The 16,916-nt window shown below is 39.1% G+C and overlaps 1 protein-coding gene across 1 annotated transcript in view; it reads left to right on the top strand.

The window, feature by feature from the left end:
• Positions 1-16,916, top strand: part of LOC140486962 (hippocampus abundant transcript 1 protein-like) — a 99,046-nt gene that overhangs the window by 20,820 nt on the left and 61,310 nt on the right. The window contains exon 2 of the mRNA XM_072586224.1: positions 16,538-16,633. Within this exon, the coding sequence (XP_072442325.1) occupies positions 16,538-16,633 (96 nt within the window). The remainder of the gene's footprint in view (positions 1-16,537; positions 16,634-16,916) is intronic.

Genomic DNA, 16,916 nt, shown 5'->3' with positions numbered 1-16,916 from the left:
TTAATATTCATTCCCAGAATGTGGATGTTGCTGACTAGACTTTGATTAATAAATTCACATTCAACTATCAGCCATCGTGTGTTTTGAACCTTGGTGTCTCCATAAATGGGAGAAAGTGAGGACTGCAGATGCTGGAGATCAGACCTTAAAAATGTGTTGCTAGAAAAGTGCAGTAGGTCAGGCAGCAAAGGAACAGGAGAATTGACGTTTTGGGCATAAGCCCTTCCTGAAGAAGGGCTTATGCCCAAAATGTTGATTCTCCTGTTCCTTTGCTGCCTGATCTGCTGCGCTTTTCCAGCAACATATTTTTAAGCTTTGGGTCCATAAATGATCCCACACTAATACCACTAGGCCTCTTCCAAAGGTGAAATTGTCATAGTCCTGGAGAACAAGAGATAGCTGGTGGTGATGACACCTCAGGTGAGGGGAGTGGTTGAGAAGGAGAGCCCTTTGTGATCCCAAACAGAGCAGGAATTGAACCCTCACTGTTGACACCACTCTGCATCAGAAACCAGTTTCCAGCATCTGCAGTCATTGTTTTTACCATCAGAAACCAGCTGTCCAGCCAGCAGCTGCTGGATTGTTTCAGTACCTGTTTAGTTTTGAATGGTATACTTCTGGCCTTTATAATAGTGAAGTTCAGACTCCTGTTTGAATGTAAAAATGTTCATCCAATTTAGATAGTTTAATTTTTACAAAAAGGTGATAAATGTGAGAAATTAACTCTGGAAAACGGTGGATAACTTAGAAAATTAGATGGGTGCTTAAGTGTGTGGATGATTGACTTTTATTGGTTTTAATGCCTGCTGAGTTTAAATTCTCGTCTACTTCCCTAGTCTTCCAAAAATTATGGGTGCATGCCTCAATTATTAAATGCTATGCTTCTCTTGTACACCTCTTGTGTGTAGTCGACTTCTGTCACGGGTAAGCTGTTATGAGCATGAAATTATCTCTATTTGAGAGAGCATAGACTACATAGTTTTAACACAATTATTTAGGGTATTTTGAAGGGTATTTTTGGTTTAACTCTAGTTCCTGGGATAGCTTCTGCACAGCTAATTGCGATGGCAGATTTATGCTGCTATCAGTGCCTCTGCTGTTGTAGATAATGGAGTTGCTGCAGAACCAGCCTTTGTAGATCAGGAAATTTGTAAAAATATATTCAAGCCACATGTTCAGTGACCGAATCAACTTGATCATGTTTCTTGGTTGTAAAAAAGGAACACTAGTAAGATGCATAATAATCAAGGACTGGCTGTGATCAATATGTACTGAAGATAAGACTATGTAAATCCTATTACAGAGGAACCTCGATTATTTGAACGAGATGGGCGGGCACTATTTCATTTGGATAATTGATTATTCAGTTAATTGATTTCCTCTGGTGTTCTGAGTTTTCTGTGAAGTCCGTTCCCCGTTCAAGAGAGTAGGCAGCAGTACACTGCGTGCGATTTCCCCCACCCCATAACCCGGTTCTCCCCAACCCCATACGTTCCCACCTCCGACCCCAATTTTGAAGTGCACTTGCTAAAGCTGAAAATTTGACAAATTGTACTAAACAAAAATTCAACCTGGTACTCAAAAAAAAACAAATCAAAGCCAAAATTAGAATCAACTCACCCAGTAAACCTGTTTGGGAGCGGTCACCGCACAGAAATGGATAAGTAGATAGCTTTAAGTATAGCTTCACTATAAATTTACAGTTGAGTAGAGTGGGTTCTTTCTTTATATGTTTATATTGGGATTTGTCTCTTGGTTAAATTTGATAAACATAAGCCGTAAGTATTAGCCTGGAACGCTGTTTTGCAGACCAATAAGATGGCGCTATTTTCTGGTCTGGAAAGTGGAAGGAGCAAAATGGCCTTTAGTAGAGTGATATGCTACTCTTGTCGGATGTGGGAGTTTCGGGAGAAATTAAGGGTTACTGAGGATTACATCTGCAAAAAAAGGTCGGTTGCAAATCTGGTCAGACTGAATGGATCGGTTGGAGCGACAGTTAGAGGCCGTGAGGAATTTATAAGAGGTGGGGGTGTGATGGATGGCTGTTATAGGAAGGGAGAAAAGTCGCAGGCACAGTCAGGAAGATGGGTTAACTTAAAGGTAAGAGAGTTAGGCAGGTAGTACAGATGTCTTCTATTCCTATTGCAAACAAGTATGCTGTTTTGGAAAATGGAATGTAGCATGAACAGCCAAGTTTCTGGTACTGAGACTGGCTGTAAGGTAATGAGGGGTATGTTGTGTTCCAGGGCAGGTGATCGATTGTGTTCGGGGACTCTCTCTAGTCAGAGGCACAGACAGACGTTTCTGCGGCCAACAGCAAAAAAGCAGAATGGTGCGTTGCCTCTCTGGTGCCAGGATCAAGGATGTCTGAGGGTGCAGAATGTTCTCAAAAGGGAGGGACCAGCAGGAGGTCACTGTACACATTGGAACAAATGACATAGGAAGGCAAAAGGATGAGATTCTGAAGGGAGCATATTGAAAGTTATGCAGGCATTTAAAAAGGAGGTCCTAGAGGGTAGTAATATCGAGATTATTCCTGGTGCTATGTGCAAGTGAGGGGAGGAATAGGAGGATAGAACGGATGAATGTGTAGCTGAAGAGCTGGTGTGGGAGAAGGATTCACATTTTTGGATCATTTGAATCTCTCCTGAGGGAGAAGTGACCTGTATAAGAAGGATGGATTGCACTTGAATTTGAAGTGGGCTAATATACTGGCAAGGAGATTTGCCAGAGCTACTGGAGAGGATTTATACTAGTAAGGAGGGGGAGTGGGACCCATGGAGACAGTGAAGAAAGACTGGTACAGTTGAGAAAAGAAGCGAGTCAAACCGTCAGGGCAGGCAGGAACAAAGCAGAGAACGAAGTAGGACTGATAAATTAACCTGCATTTACTTCAATGCAAGAGGCCTAACAGGGAAGGCAGATGAATTCAGGGCATGCTAAGGAACATGGGACTGGGATATCACAGCAATTACAGAAACATGGCTCAGGGATGGATAGGACTGGTAGCTTAATATTCCAGCATCCAAATGCTACAGGAAGAATAGAAAGGGAAGCAAGAGAGGAGGGGGCTGTACTTAGGGAGAATATCCTGGGGAATATGTCCAGAGAAGTTATTTAGATGGAACTCACAAATAATAAAGGGATGATCACCTTATTGGAATTGTACTAAAAGTCCACCACAATAGTCAGAGGGAAATTTGAGAAACAAATTTGTAAGGAGATGTCAGTTAACTGTAATAACAATAGGGTGGTTATGGTAGGAGATCTTAACTTTCCAAGCATAGACTGGTACTGCCATAGTGTTAAGGGTTTAGATGGAGAGGAATTTCGTAAGTGTGTACAAGACCATTTTCTGAGTCAGTATGTGGATGTACCTACTAGAGAAGGTGCAAAACTTGACCTACTCTTGGGAAATAAGGCAGGGCAGATGACTGCGGTGTCAGTGGGGGAGCACTTTGGGGCCAGCAACCATAATTCTATTCGTTTTAAAATAGTGATGGAAAAGGTTAGACCAGATCTAAAAGTTGAATTTTGACAGTATTAAGCAAGAACTTTCAGAAGCTGATCGGTGGCAGATATTCGTAGGTAAAGGGACGGCTGGAAAATGTAAAGCCTTCAAGAATGAGATAACGAGAATCCAGAGAAAGTATATTCCTGTTAGTGAAAGGAAAGGCTGGTAGGTATAGGGAATGTTGAATGACTAAAGAAGTTGAGGGTTTGGTTAAGAAAAAGAAGAAAGCAAATGTCAGGTACAGACGGGAGAAATCAAGTGAATCCTTAGAGTATAAAGGCAGTAGGAATATACTTGAGGGAAGTCAGAAGGGTAAAAAGGGGATAAGAGATTAGCTTTGGCAAATTGGGTTAAGGAGATTCCAAAGTGTTTTTACAAATACATTTAAGGACAAAAGGGTAACGAGGGAGAGAATAGGGCCCCTCAAAGATCAGCAAGGCAACCTTTGTGTTGAACCACAGGGGATGCGGGAAATATTAAATGAGTATTTTGCATCGGCATTTAATGTGGAAAATGAAATGGAAGATATAAAATGTGTGGAAATAGGCGGTGACATCTTGAAAAATGTCCATATGACAGAGGAGGAAGTGCGGGCTATCTTGAAACACATAAGTGGATAAATCCCCAGGACCTGATCAGGTGTACCCTAGATCTGTGGGAAGCTAGGGAAGTGATGGCTGGACCCCTTGCTGAGATACTTGTATCATCGATTGTCACAGATGAGGTGCTGGAAGACAGGAGGTTGGCTAATGTGGTGCCACTGTTTAAGGAAGGTGGCAAGGACAAGACTGGGAACTATAGACTGATAAGGTGGTGGGCAGGTTGTTGGAGGGAATCCTGAGGGACTGGTTTTACACTTAATTGGAAAGGCAAGAACTGATTAGGAATAGTCAACATGGCTTTGTGCGTGGGAAATCCTGTCTCTCGAACTTAGTTGAATTTTTTTGAAATAGTAACAAAAAGGATTAATGAGGGCAGAGTGGTGGACGTGATCGATTTATAAGCTTCAGTAAGGCCATGGGAGACTGATTAGCAATGTTAAATCTCATGGAATGCAGGGAGAACTAGTCATTTGGATACAGAACTGGCTCAAAGGAAGAAGACAGAGGGTGGTGGTGGAGGGTTGTTTTTCAGACTGGATGCCTGTGATCAGTGGAGTGCCACAAGGATTGGTGCTGGGTCCACTTTTATATAAATGATTTGGATGTGAGCATAAGAGGTATAGTTAGTAAGTTTGCAGATGACACCAAAATTGGAGGTGTAGTTGACAGCGAAGAAGATTATCTCCGATTACAATGGGATCTTGATCAGATGGGCCAATGGGCTGAGAAGTGGCAGATGGAGTTTAATTCAGATAAATGTGAGGTGCTGCCTTTTGGGAAAGTAAATCTTGGCAGGACTTGTACACTTAATGGTAAGGTCCTAGGGAGTGTTGCTGAGCAAAGAGACCTTGGAGTGCAGGTTCATAGCTCCTTGAAAGTGGAGTCGCAGGTAGATAGAATAGTGAAGGAGGTGTTTGGTATGCTTTCCTTTATTGATCAGAGCATTGAGTATAGGAGTTGTGGGGTCATGTTGCGGCGATACAGGACACTGGTTTGGCCACTTTTTGAATATTACATGCAATTCTGGTCTCCTTCCTATTGAAAGGATGTTGTGAAACTTTGAAAGGGCTCAGAAAAAATTTACAAGGATATTGCCAGGATTTGAGCTATAGGGAGAGGCTGAATAGGCTGGGGTTATTTTCCCTGGAGCATCGGATGCTGAGGGGTAACCTTTATAGAGGCTTACAAAATCATGAGGGGAAGGGATCGGATAAAGACACAGTCTTTTCCCTGGGGTGGAGGAGTCCAGAACTAGAGGGGATAGGTTTAGGGTGAGAGGGGAAAGATATAAGAGACCTAAGGGGCTACTTTTTCACTCAGATGGTGGTACGTATATGGAATGAGCTACCAGAGGAAGTGGTGGAGGCTAGTACAGTTGCAGCAATTAAGGCATTCTGGGTGGGTAGATGCATAGGAAAGGTTTAGAGGGATATGGTTAAGTGCTGGCAAGTGGGTCTAGACGAGTTTGGGATATCTGTTTGGCATGGGCGTGTTGGATCAAAGGATCCGTTTCCACACTGTACATCTCTGACTCCAGAGTAATTGAGAGTGTGTGGAGCTTGGGGGTCAGTTGTATTACTGAACTAGTCAATTTGAAAGCATTCAAGTTGACCTAGAGATGACTATGGTGTGTATTTATTTTATCAAAAGATTATTAAAACATAATGGATAAAACTATCAAAAAATGGAAAAAATGTACCACACTCATTGAGTCCAAAACAAAACTGAATTTCTTTGGCAGACTTTCTGTTGGTAGCATCATAGATCATAGAATCCCTACAGTGTGGAAGCAGGCCATTTTACAGTATTAAAGTGGAGCAGAAATGTTTGTTTAGAAATCTAATTACAAGAGTTTTTTTTAAACTTGAGATGCAGCATGCTAATTTACAGAATTGGCTGATATTTACAGCTGTAACCATTCTTTGCTCTTGAAGCACACAGTCTAATTAAGAATTGAGTAGAGTTGCATCTGAAAATAAACATGGTTTATTGACATGTAAGGAAATAGATTGAATGAATAACATTGGTTTAAATTCTCAGAAATTTAAATGTTCATTAAGTGTTTTGGGCCTACTAGTTGTAAAATGTAAGGTCCTAAGAACATTGTTCTATGAATTTGCAGAATATGGATACCTCAGCAAGACCAGCCTTAATTGCCCTTGAGAAGGTGGTAGTGAGAACAGTTGTAGTCCATGTTATGGAACTAATCCTGCAGTGCTCAAATGTAAAGATTTAAATTTAAAATTGATGAAGGAGTAGCAATAGGTTTTCAAGTTAGTGGTCTATTGTTTGGAAGGGATCTTGCCTGACCAACCGCTATGCAGACGACAAAAGATTCTCAAGTGGTTTAATCAGGAACCGGAAAATAAGTACCTATTGTAAACAACCTTACTCCTTAACAAATAGCAAAGAAAAATAGAGTATGAGTATAATTTAAACCAAATAACAGATTAAATATCTAACCTCTTACACATGAATTCACAAAACAGATGTTTTGACAAAACTGTTATGGGCGGAAGAAAAGGATGGAAGAGTATTTTTAAAGTCATAAGTCCATTCATAAGATAGTGTTATTTTGTATAGTTCTTCTACTAATTGTAGCAATGATGGCACAACGGTGTCTAAAAAATGATAGTCGTTTCTTCGATTCAGAAGTTGTTCAAGTGGACTTGCGTCTTTTGAAAGTTCTGGGCTTTTTTTGTCCATTCACACACACACACTGAGAGAAGTGAAAGAGAATTTCCTCTGTTTGCTGCCCTCTACGTTGCTACCTATATTGTACTCTAGTTAAAGCGATTTGCTTTTTAAGAAGTGCATTAAAGAAGGAAAAAGCAAATTCAGAGTAGTTCCATCTTTCTTGGAACTCTTTGTTTGTATCTTGCCAATTACATTCTGCCTTGTTACATACTGATATGACACTTCAGGTGTCGCTAATAACTTTTCTAAGGGATTGCAATGAAGGTCCCCTTTCCCTCTAAATCCTCCTTTTGATCTTGTGGGCAACCATGTCATTGAAGACAGTGGTTCTGTTTTATCTATGTTTATCTACTATAAGAAGCTTTTTAGGTTTTTAAAAAAATCACTTTTACAACAAAAGGAGAGTGGCCAGTTCTCCCAGCTCAGCTTTTTTCTTGGGTTTGGCTTGGGTTGATCAGCCTGGCTGTTCAGAGCTGCTGGTCAGTTGTTAGATGGAAATCCAAAAGAAACAGTTACATGGAAAAAGGCGGATCTCTCTGTCATCTTTTTTTCTCTCTCCTGTAAGATTTTGGATTTGATTTTGCCTTTTTGCCATGGGGTATTTATGGGGGTTTGTTGCAGGAATTTAGAACATCATTAAATTGGGATAGACTGTTGGGTTTTTGGATAAATTGTTATTTTGTATTCTGTTTTCTTTCGTTTGTTTCATTCGGTAATCTTACAAATAAATTCTGTTTTGTTTTAAACAAGTGATTGTGTGATATTAAAGAGGTAACTTGCTCTGCTGACCTGCAGGAAATCTGATGTCCCGAGGCTAGAGTGGGATGCCTCTGATTTACAGATTGTAAGAAATTTACATTATTCAGAGCCATTTATGGCCATTTTCTTGCCATTCAGAGCTATTTACATTTTTATCCCCTATTCAGAAATCAATAAGGACATAATAGTTGGAATTCTGATGACTCCCTGTAATTAAAAAAAACACAATTCATACCAGATCTGGCCATTAAGGGATGATTTGTATTGCATTGTTTCTGAAGAAGACGTGGTCACTGCATTGTGTCTTGAGTGGCATGTGACTAGGCTGGCAATGGCTGGGGGGTTATCTTGTGGGCATCACTAACTATGATGTAAAGATTTTATATAAAGGAAGGACTGTTTCCTTTGTTCGGAGAGAGCTTTTGCCACGACTCCTTAAGTCCTGAGAGGTATGTGTTAAAGGTTCCTCCAGAAAGTTTGTGCTGTACTGTGCTGAATAAAATTTGGTTGTTGTTCATAGAAGTTGGTGTGTTGCAGTTACATTGTGTGTGAGCACCTCCGGATAAAGAAGTTAACAGTTGGGCCAGCTGCATCACTCCTGGAATATCCACTTCACACTTGCTTAAAACAATTGGCAAATGTTAGAATCCAGGCGACTTTCTTGAATTTTTTGAGGGAGTCTGGCATGGTCTATAACAACATTGATTTCTATAATGGTTTTTTGGAGAAAACCTCAAGGCATGTTTACGTTTTAGATTAAATAAAAATATTCCACTGTTTAAAATTGTGCTCACCTTTAATTTTACATTGGATTCCATTTTGAATGATTAGCATTCCACTGGAATGTAGCAGTGCTTTTTAATTCATATTTCTTTTAAAATAAATAATTTGGTTGCTGTGCATCATTTAGTCAAACAATCAGAAACTGCCAATTAAATTCTTCAATCTCTCTGACTTGTGTACCTCTAACATGGTAGTTAGAGTTTACTATTTTGGAAGTTATGGTATCCTCCATTTGAAAATCACTAGGTTGTGCACATGTGTGTTACATTCCTCTGTCTGAAGTTAGTTTCCGTTCAGGACTTGAGTGCTACTATATAAGCCATTGCATTGTATTGTTAAATGTGTACTGTGGATGAGCTATCATACTGAAATGCCCTCTATGTAAACATACTTGACATTGATCCTGGGTACAAAGTGGCTGCTACATTTACTGAAACATAGCTACCGTTGCAATTTACAGCCAATAGTATTTCATTGGAATGTAAAACATATAAATGCACATCTTTTAAATGTATATGTTGGCTGTCTTTTAAACACACCACTTCCCTATTTAAATTGCATGGGGCAGGAAGCATAAAGCTGTGTATGATCCTATCTCTTAAACGTTGCAATGGACTTTCTGGACTGATGATGTTAACAACATTAGAGTACTCTCTTCTACTGCAAGATGTGCAATGTGTAGTTTATGGAACATTATAGGAAATTATTTAAGAGTCAAATGACAAATGTGTTTTCACAAGTTAAAAGGAACTTCAGGAGTTGAATTCTTTGTGTCAATGACCAAGCAAAGAGCCGAACAAAACTAAATAAAATTTGTTTGATTTGACACTTGATGGAACAAGAGACTGGTGGGGGGGGGGAGAAAGAGTGGTAGCCTCAATTTTTGTTCCAAATTTTAAAAATTTATGCATAGAGGGCAGATGAGAGGAAGTTATGAATTTTTCAATGTAAAATGACTATACATCTCTTCAGGCACATGATGGAAATACAGAGCTATGATGCTAAAGTTCAGGATGCTGATTAAGACTGGGCATTGACCAGAAGACACTGGAGAAAAAGTAAACCATTTATTGGAATGGTGATAATCCTCAACTCTACTTTCCTGTCTTTTCACCATAACCCTTGATTCCCTGATTTTGAAAAAGAAATCTCTGCCTCATCCTTGAGTATGTTTAATGACTTGGCCTCTGCAACCATCTGTGGTTAAATACTCCACAAATTCACTACCATCTGAGAGGAAATTTCTCCTCATCTTTGACTTAAATGTCCAACCCGTTGTTCTGAGGTTATGCTGTCTAGTCTCAGACTGTCCTATGGGGGGAAAGAACATTTTCACATCTACTCTGATAAGTACGCAAGCATCTCTGTTCCAATAAGGTCACCTTTCATTCTTCTAAATCCAGAGAGGGAGAGGGTTCCCAACCTACTCAACTTGTCTTCTTAAGACAACCCCTTCATTTTCAGGATCAGCCTCGTGAACTTTCTCTGAGCTACCTCATATGCCAGTCTTTCTTACCTTTAGATAAAGGGCTGAAAATTGTCCAGTGTTCCAGCTGTCGTCTGACAAGTGCCTTGTATAATTTTAGCAAGACCTCCTTACTTTATACTCCATTCCATTTGAAGTAAAAACTCATAGTGCATTTGGCTTCCCAATTACCTGCTGACCTTGAGTGTTAACTTTTTTTGTAATTTTTGCTGAGAATTCCAAATTCCCCGATACTGTAGCTTTTTGCAGTCTTTCTCCATTTTGAGTAATGCTCAGCTCTTTTCTTTCTGTTTGCCAAAAGGCATAACCTCGTGTTTTCTTACATTGTATTCCAAGTTTTTGCTAACTTGTTTAACCTGTCTTTGCCCCACTGCAGACTGTTTGTTTGTGTTAACCTCAGTACTTGGATATGCTATGTGTGAGGAAAGTGAATAAGTGACCCAAGCACTGATGCCACTAGTCACAGGTTGCCATCCTGAAAATGCACTCCTTTATCTCAAATGTGCCAACTATTAGTTAGCGAGTTCTGGGTCTAATATTTCCAAAACCATGACACTCTCGGAAAAAGTGAATAGCCAAATGTATGATACCTTACCAAATGCCCTCTGCAAATCAACATCTTTTTCTTTCCCTTTTTTACTATCTGGCTGTTACATCCAAAAAGAATTTTAATAAATTTATTCAGCACAATTTCCCATTCAGGAAACCATGCTATCTCTGCTTGATCATATTAAACATTTCTAAATGCTTTACTATTACAGAGCTTATAATAGACTCTTACATTTTACCAGTAATATGTTAAGCTAATTGGTTTAAAGATACTTTTTTTTGTCTCCCTGGGATTCTTACTACTAGCGCATCATAATCTGTACAGCTATTTCTTTTACTGTCTAAGATGCATCTCATTAGGTCCAACTAATCAGGTTGATTAGTTACCATAGTTGTTTTTTTCTCTCCTCCTTTTACACCTTGAATATGTATCATTTTTGGAATGTGATGAGTGTCTTCTAATTGCAAGGACTCATGCGAAGTATTATTCAACTCTCCTGTCGTTTCCTGGTTCCCAATTATTTTCTTCCCTAAGGGACATATGCTCATTTTGACACTTCTAATCTCTTTCATATATTTAAACTCGTGCTGTCTATCTTGATATTACGTGCAGGTTTACCCTCAAAGTTTATCTTCTCCTTCTAAGTTTTTATTTCTCCATCTTTTGTTGGTTTTGAAAATTTTCCTGATGCTTTCATTATCACTAATCTTTGCCTCATTGTATTTTTTTTCTTCTTGCATGTGGGTGCTATCCTTAACTTCCCTGGTAAACCATGATTGGCTTAACCCCTTTCTTGCATTCTTTTTCACTGGCATAGATCTTTGTTTTAAACTGTAAGCTATTTTCATAAATGTCTGTCATTGTCCCTCAACTGTTCTTGTTGCTAAGCTTCTTTCACAGTCCACTCCAGCTAGCTTTGCCCTCGTTAAGTTTAATACTGTGGTTTCCAACCCAAGTTCCTCCCACTCAAACTGGATGCTAAATTCGAACATGTTGTGGTCACTGTTTCCTAGGGGATTTTTTTTATAGTCTGGCATCATTTCTTAAATCTGCCTCATTACACATCACGTGATTCCTAGCTGGATTTGCAGCGTTGTTCCGAGAAACTGTCCTGAATACACACTGAAGTCTTTCTCATGACGACCTGTACCAAACTGACTGTTGTTAGAAATGTGAAGATTAGAGTCAGCAATGATTAACCTTGGTTATATGACCGCATATCTCATTTATTCTGTGTTCCACCATGTAGCTGTTGTTAAGAGACCTACAGTCTCTTTTTCCTGGTTTCTTATGTTTGTGTGTGGATTCTACGTCATCTGATCCAAAATAATTTCCATATTTATTTCATTCTGTACTTGCTTGTCATCTTGCCTGTTATTTTGAAAAGTCCCATGCCTTTAAATATTTTAATTCCCAGTCATGGTTTCCTTGTAAATGTACCTCCAGAATGACCGTAAAGGGCTGCTCTCTCATTAGAGAGAGACAACTGCTCGTGGTTTCACACGAGGGCGAGGTTAGAGGTTGAGAAAGGGAATTCTTCATGATGACCTCAGCCGGTATGGGAATTGATGCTGTTGACATCACTCTGCATTGCAAACCAGCTGTCCAGCCTACCAAATTAACCAACTGTGTGCAGTATGATCATGCCCATTAAGCTGTATTTATGCAGTTAATTTGCTCTGAATACTATATACATTCAAGTAAAGAACCATTGATTGCCACTTTACAATTTTTTTTCTCTCTTTGACTCTATCAATTTGTTTTTCAATTAGTTTAAAGCCCTCTCTTTGACCCTAGTTTTCCAATTCACCAGTACATTGGTCCAAGAATAGTGCCCTCCAAATGAAACCCCTTTCACACACACTAGTTATTGAGCCAAGCATTACATAAAGTTAGTGTCATACAACATGGAAACAGACCCTTCAGTCCATGCTGAACATAATCCCAAACTAAACTGGTCCCACCTACGCATTCTTGGCCCATATCCCTCCGAACCTTTCCTATTTGTGTACTTATGTAAATGTCTTTTTAAATGTTGTAATTATGCCCTTATACTCTGCTTCCTCAGGAAGCTCATTCCACATTGAATTACCCTCTGTAAAATAAAAATTTTTAAATGTCCCCTTTATCCCTTTTTTAAATCTCTATCCTATCACCTTAAAAATATCCCCCCTAGTTTTGAAATCCTCCATACTAAAGAAAAGCCGCCTACTTTTATTTACTCTATGCCTGTGGCTTATTTTGTCATCCAGAGACTATTAGAGGTTCTGCTTTTTAATTTGGCTGCAACTGTTTAAAATCTCTCAGCAGAACTCCCTTTCTAGTCCTAATAATGTTGGTTGTACCAACGTGATTGATCACAAGTGAATATCTTCCCTCAGGTCCTTCAACCTAAGGAGAAGTTCTTAATCTTAGCACCTGGCAGGCAAAACGAGCCTCTGGGCCTGCTGACCAAGGCTGCAAAGAATGGTATCTAACTTGTACTTGTACTGCCCACTATCACCACTACATTCCCTGAATTGAATGACTCCCTATACCAAGATGGTGTGATCAATTTGCTCATCCTCCCAGCAGTCCCCATTATTGGCCTCACAGCTTGCAAGAACATAACCTTTTCGACCACTTTGTAGTCTGAGGCTCCTTGATTGTAATCCCCTGAGTCTTCAGTCCTGCTTCACTTGCAGTCACACCTCCTATCCCTGTTCACAGACCAGTTCTGAATTATCTAGCCTGAAGGGTTGTTAGGTTCTTTATCTTGAGATTCTTACTGACTTGATACAAATTCAGTAAGCAACTTCTGTGAACAGTCAAAATTTATTAAGCATGTACAAGCTTTAGAGGAACCTTTTAACACTCTTCACAATGCACCCTGAGCTGTGTTGCGATCTCTGAACAAGGGACCAGTTCTTCATTTATACAAAATTCACTGTCAGTAATGCCCACAAGACAACCCTCAGTCACTTCCCCCATAGTCACCTGCCACTCAAGGCACAATGCAGTGACTTGACCACTTCCAGAAACAATGTAATTTAGATCATTCCTTAATGGCAAGATCTGGTATAAATCATTTTTTCTTTACTGCGGGGTGTAGTCAGAATTTTAATTGTAATGTTCTTATTGATTCTGAATAGGTGGTGATAACGTAAATTGACTCTGAATACAGGGGAACCTTGATTATTTAAAGTGATTATCATTTCGGATAATCGATTATTCGATTAATTGATTAAATGCCTTTCCTCTGGGGCTCGGAGTTTTTAAAGTCTGTTCCCCATTCAGGAGACTACAGCAGCACACAGTGCGCGAGGCCCTGCCCCCAACACTGCTCACGCACCCCCCCCCCCCCCCCCCCCCCCCCCACCCCAAGCCCATCTACGTCCAGCACTGCCCCCACCCCTCTCCGGGGCAGCCGGACTGGACACCAACAATAAGGCTGCTGTCGCCACCGCCTTTGTGGGGTAAGTCTCCAAACAGCGCACGTGCACACACTGTTTACTACAACGTTTTGACAGGTTTCACCTCTGCTCTGTACAGGACAATGTTGGTCAGATTATCTGGGGAAGGGGGTGGGTGTGGGTTTAGGGTGCACTTCTTTCTAGAACACCATGGAAAGTGTGGGGTGAGAGAGGGCGGGAGGCCACTCATTTGAAGATTGTGTCTGTTTAATCACTGTAGACAAAAGACTCGATCACTGTTAGAAACGTGTCTTTGATGTTTCTATCGGAACCTCGAGTTCCCCTTCGGATGATCTGTTTTTCGGATAATTGGTATTCAGATAATTGAGATTCAACTGTAGATGACGGTGTAATTTTTTTTACATTCTACCTGCAAGACAGAGAAACATGCCACCCTAAACCCCCCCAGGGCATCCAATTTCTTACAGGTCAGCAGAGCAAATTAACCCATAACATATCCACGTGTGACTGCCTCTGGCTCAAAGCTTTGGGTAACTTTCCTTTCCTTGATGTGGTGCAGTGTCTGCAGCTCCTTAGCTTGGATGTGAAATTCCTTGAGCCACAAACATTTGTGACATGTTCACTCTGGATCATGTTTGTACTCAGCAGCTTCTACATAATGTAGCAACAACATCATCCTTCCTTCCTGCTGTCACTATCCTATTTGATTTAATTACGCAAGATTTCCTGCTGTTTACATTTTACAGTAATGATGCTTTGTTTGTCATTTTAAAGTAAAAAATCCTATTTTTTTTAAAAGCTAGAACAACAGCACTGGAGACCTAATCACAAACTGAATACCTTTTTCTTTTGCTTTAAGGACTAGAAATATTCACTGTTCTAACTCATCAACTTCTCTCCTTGCACTTGCATCAAGCTGTGGCTCATGACATCACTGTACAACTATTCTTAGCATTAGATAAGTTACAAAAATTATAAAAGCTTGGGTGAAAAATGTGACCTTCAAATTGACCATGGTAATTGTAGAATATCTGAGTTACTTTGAATCTTCTCTTAGTCTGTGCTGTGTATAAAATGTGGTCTGAGAATTATTGATAGTGCTTATCTTGTAACTATTGCAGTTACTTCAGGCAGCATTATGATCACTGCCCTCCTTTTTTTTCAAAACTTTTGAATGAACAAAGTTACAGTTGGATGAATATATGCTAGGAAAACCTGAATTTGATCAATATCATATTTTGTATATTTTTTGTAATAATTTAAAATTGGAAGAATTAAGTTCTTGTTTTAATAAGATAAGGAAAGTGTTCTAGAGTACAGCATCAAAATTAATTGTTCAAAAATAGTAATTGAACCTCAGCATGTAACAAAATGTTGTCTCTCTGGTATGTGAACGTTTGAGCTTTTAATTTAACATCTAAGTATACTGTCTCATTTCTGATCATAAAGTTTGCATAACAGTAAAGTAATTAGAATACAGAAATGAGAGTCCTTACCTTCATCTAATAAATGCTGTCAATCCTGAAATAAGAAATACATAATACAAGTTGTACTGGAATTGAACCTGGATTTTTAAAAATGCTTTTAGTACAATTAGGAACCTGGACTGGGGGTGTAATTTTTCTATAATGGCTCAGATTCCAGACCTCAGGCCATCTATTTCGACAATCTAAAAGATGGTGTGCTCATCCATCTGCGTTGGTCTTTAGGAGGATGATCCAATGCATGGAATGATGGGCCCTACCATTTTTGATAGTTGAAAACTTAATCAAAGCTCTGAAATAAAATTGGAGTGCTTCGTACGTTATACTTGATTGATGAAATGGTTTTTGGGGTATGCAAATTAATGCAGAAACGAGAATGCTGCATAGGATCTATTTGTATAGAAATGTAAAAGTTCAGGTGCTGCGAGATGTTAGATGCTGTAAATGTTTGATCCTTTTTATAACCCGGAAGGTGAGATGCGATTTTCTATTCTAATGGATAATTATTATTTGGTGATAATCAGTACAATATTCAATGGAACTTCAAGTATTTTGCTTTTTAAGGGCAACTTAAAAACTCTCCTTGCAATTTTAATACATTTCACACTGGACACTAATTGAATATAGTACTACAATGCTGAAAAAACAGGAAGACCAATGGAGGAAGTATGCAAAACCTTGTAAATTGTACCGAACCTTTTCAAGTCAAAAGCTTTTTTGTATTTTGAATATTTTTTGTTTTTTTTTCTTGTCTACAGTGTTTTGCTCCTGTAGACAGATAGTTAAAGACAAAGACAGGCAGCATTAGGCAATATAATTGCAGCTAGGAAATGTGATTTATCCTGGGATAGGAGGTGGGCTAGAGGAAATTGAGTAGGAATTTTGAAAGAGATAGCCATGGATACAAGAAACAAACTGAGCATAAAAGGAAGATGGGACAGCAGTCAGAAAACTGAAATAACAGAATATGTTTAAATGAAAGAATTCTAATTGCAAGAATCAGCTTCATAGCTGGATGTAGTGTCAGGTGTATGTATGTCATAATTCTTCATCTCCATTTCACATTTTACAGTATATTAGTTTGAGAATTGGAGAAATATTAAATACCATTGCTTTGAATGTTTAGTGTACTGAAAATGCTGAACTTTTATTGAATATTTAAAATAAATTACCTGTGAAACATTTGGTTGCTTTGTAAGTTGTTATAATTGATTTTGCTTTTATGTTAAACTGTCACTTTGTTTTTCAGCAACAAGGAATTGGTCGGCCTAGCGTTTATCATGCAGTAGTTGTCATCTTCTTAGAATTCTTTGCCTGGGGACTATTAACTACTCCAATGTTAACTGTAAGTACGGCCTGTTTCATGATCCATTTCTACAAATTCTTGCTCAGCTTAAACAGGCCTTTTTAGTTGTTAGAGTTTACTGTTCCACAAAGGGTATCCCATTGATCTACATTTTCAGTATAAGTTATATTTTCAGTATAACTTTTTTGGTTTTGAATATTGGAAGCCAATGCTATCAGTGTTTGTCATTAAACTTCATTAAGTTATGCATTATTTAAGAGACATGTTCCTGTTAGCTCATCCTTGTGAGGTGGAGACTGCACAGTTATCCTCATCCTGAATT

The sequence above is a fragment of the Chiloscyllium punctatum genome, chromosome 2 (genome assembly GCF_047496795.1).
Source record: "Chiloscyllium punctatum isolate Juve2018m chromosome 2, sChiPun1.3, whole genome shotgun sequence".
NCBI lineage: Eukaryota > Metazoa > Chordata > Chondrichthyes > Orectolobiformes > Hemiscylliidae > Chiloscyllium > Chiloscyllium punctatum.
This window is presented reverse-complemented; position numbering and strand designations above follow the sequence as displayed.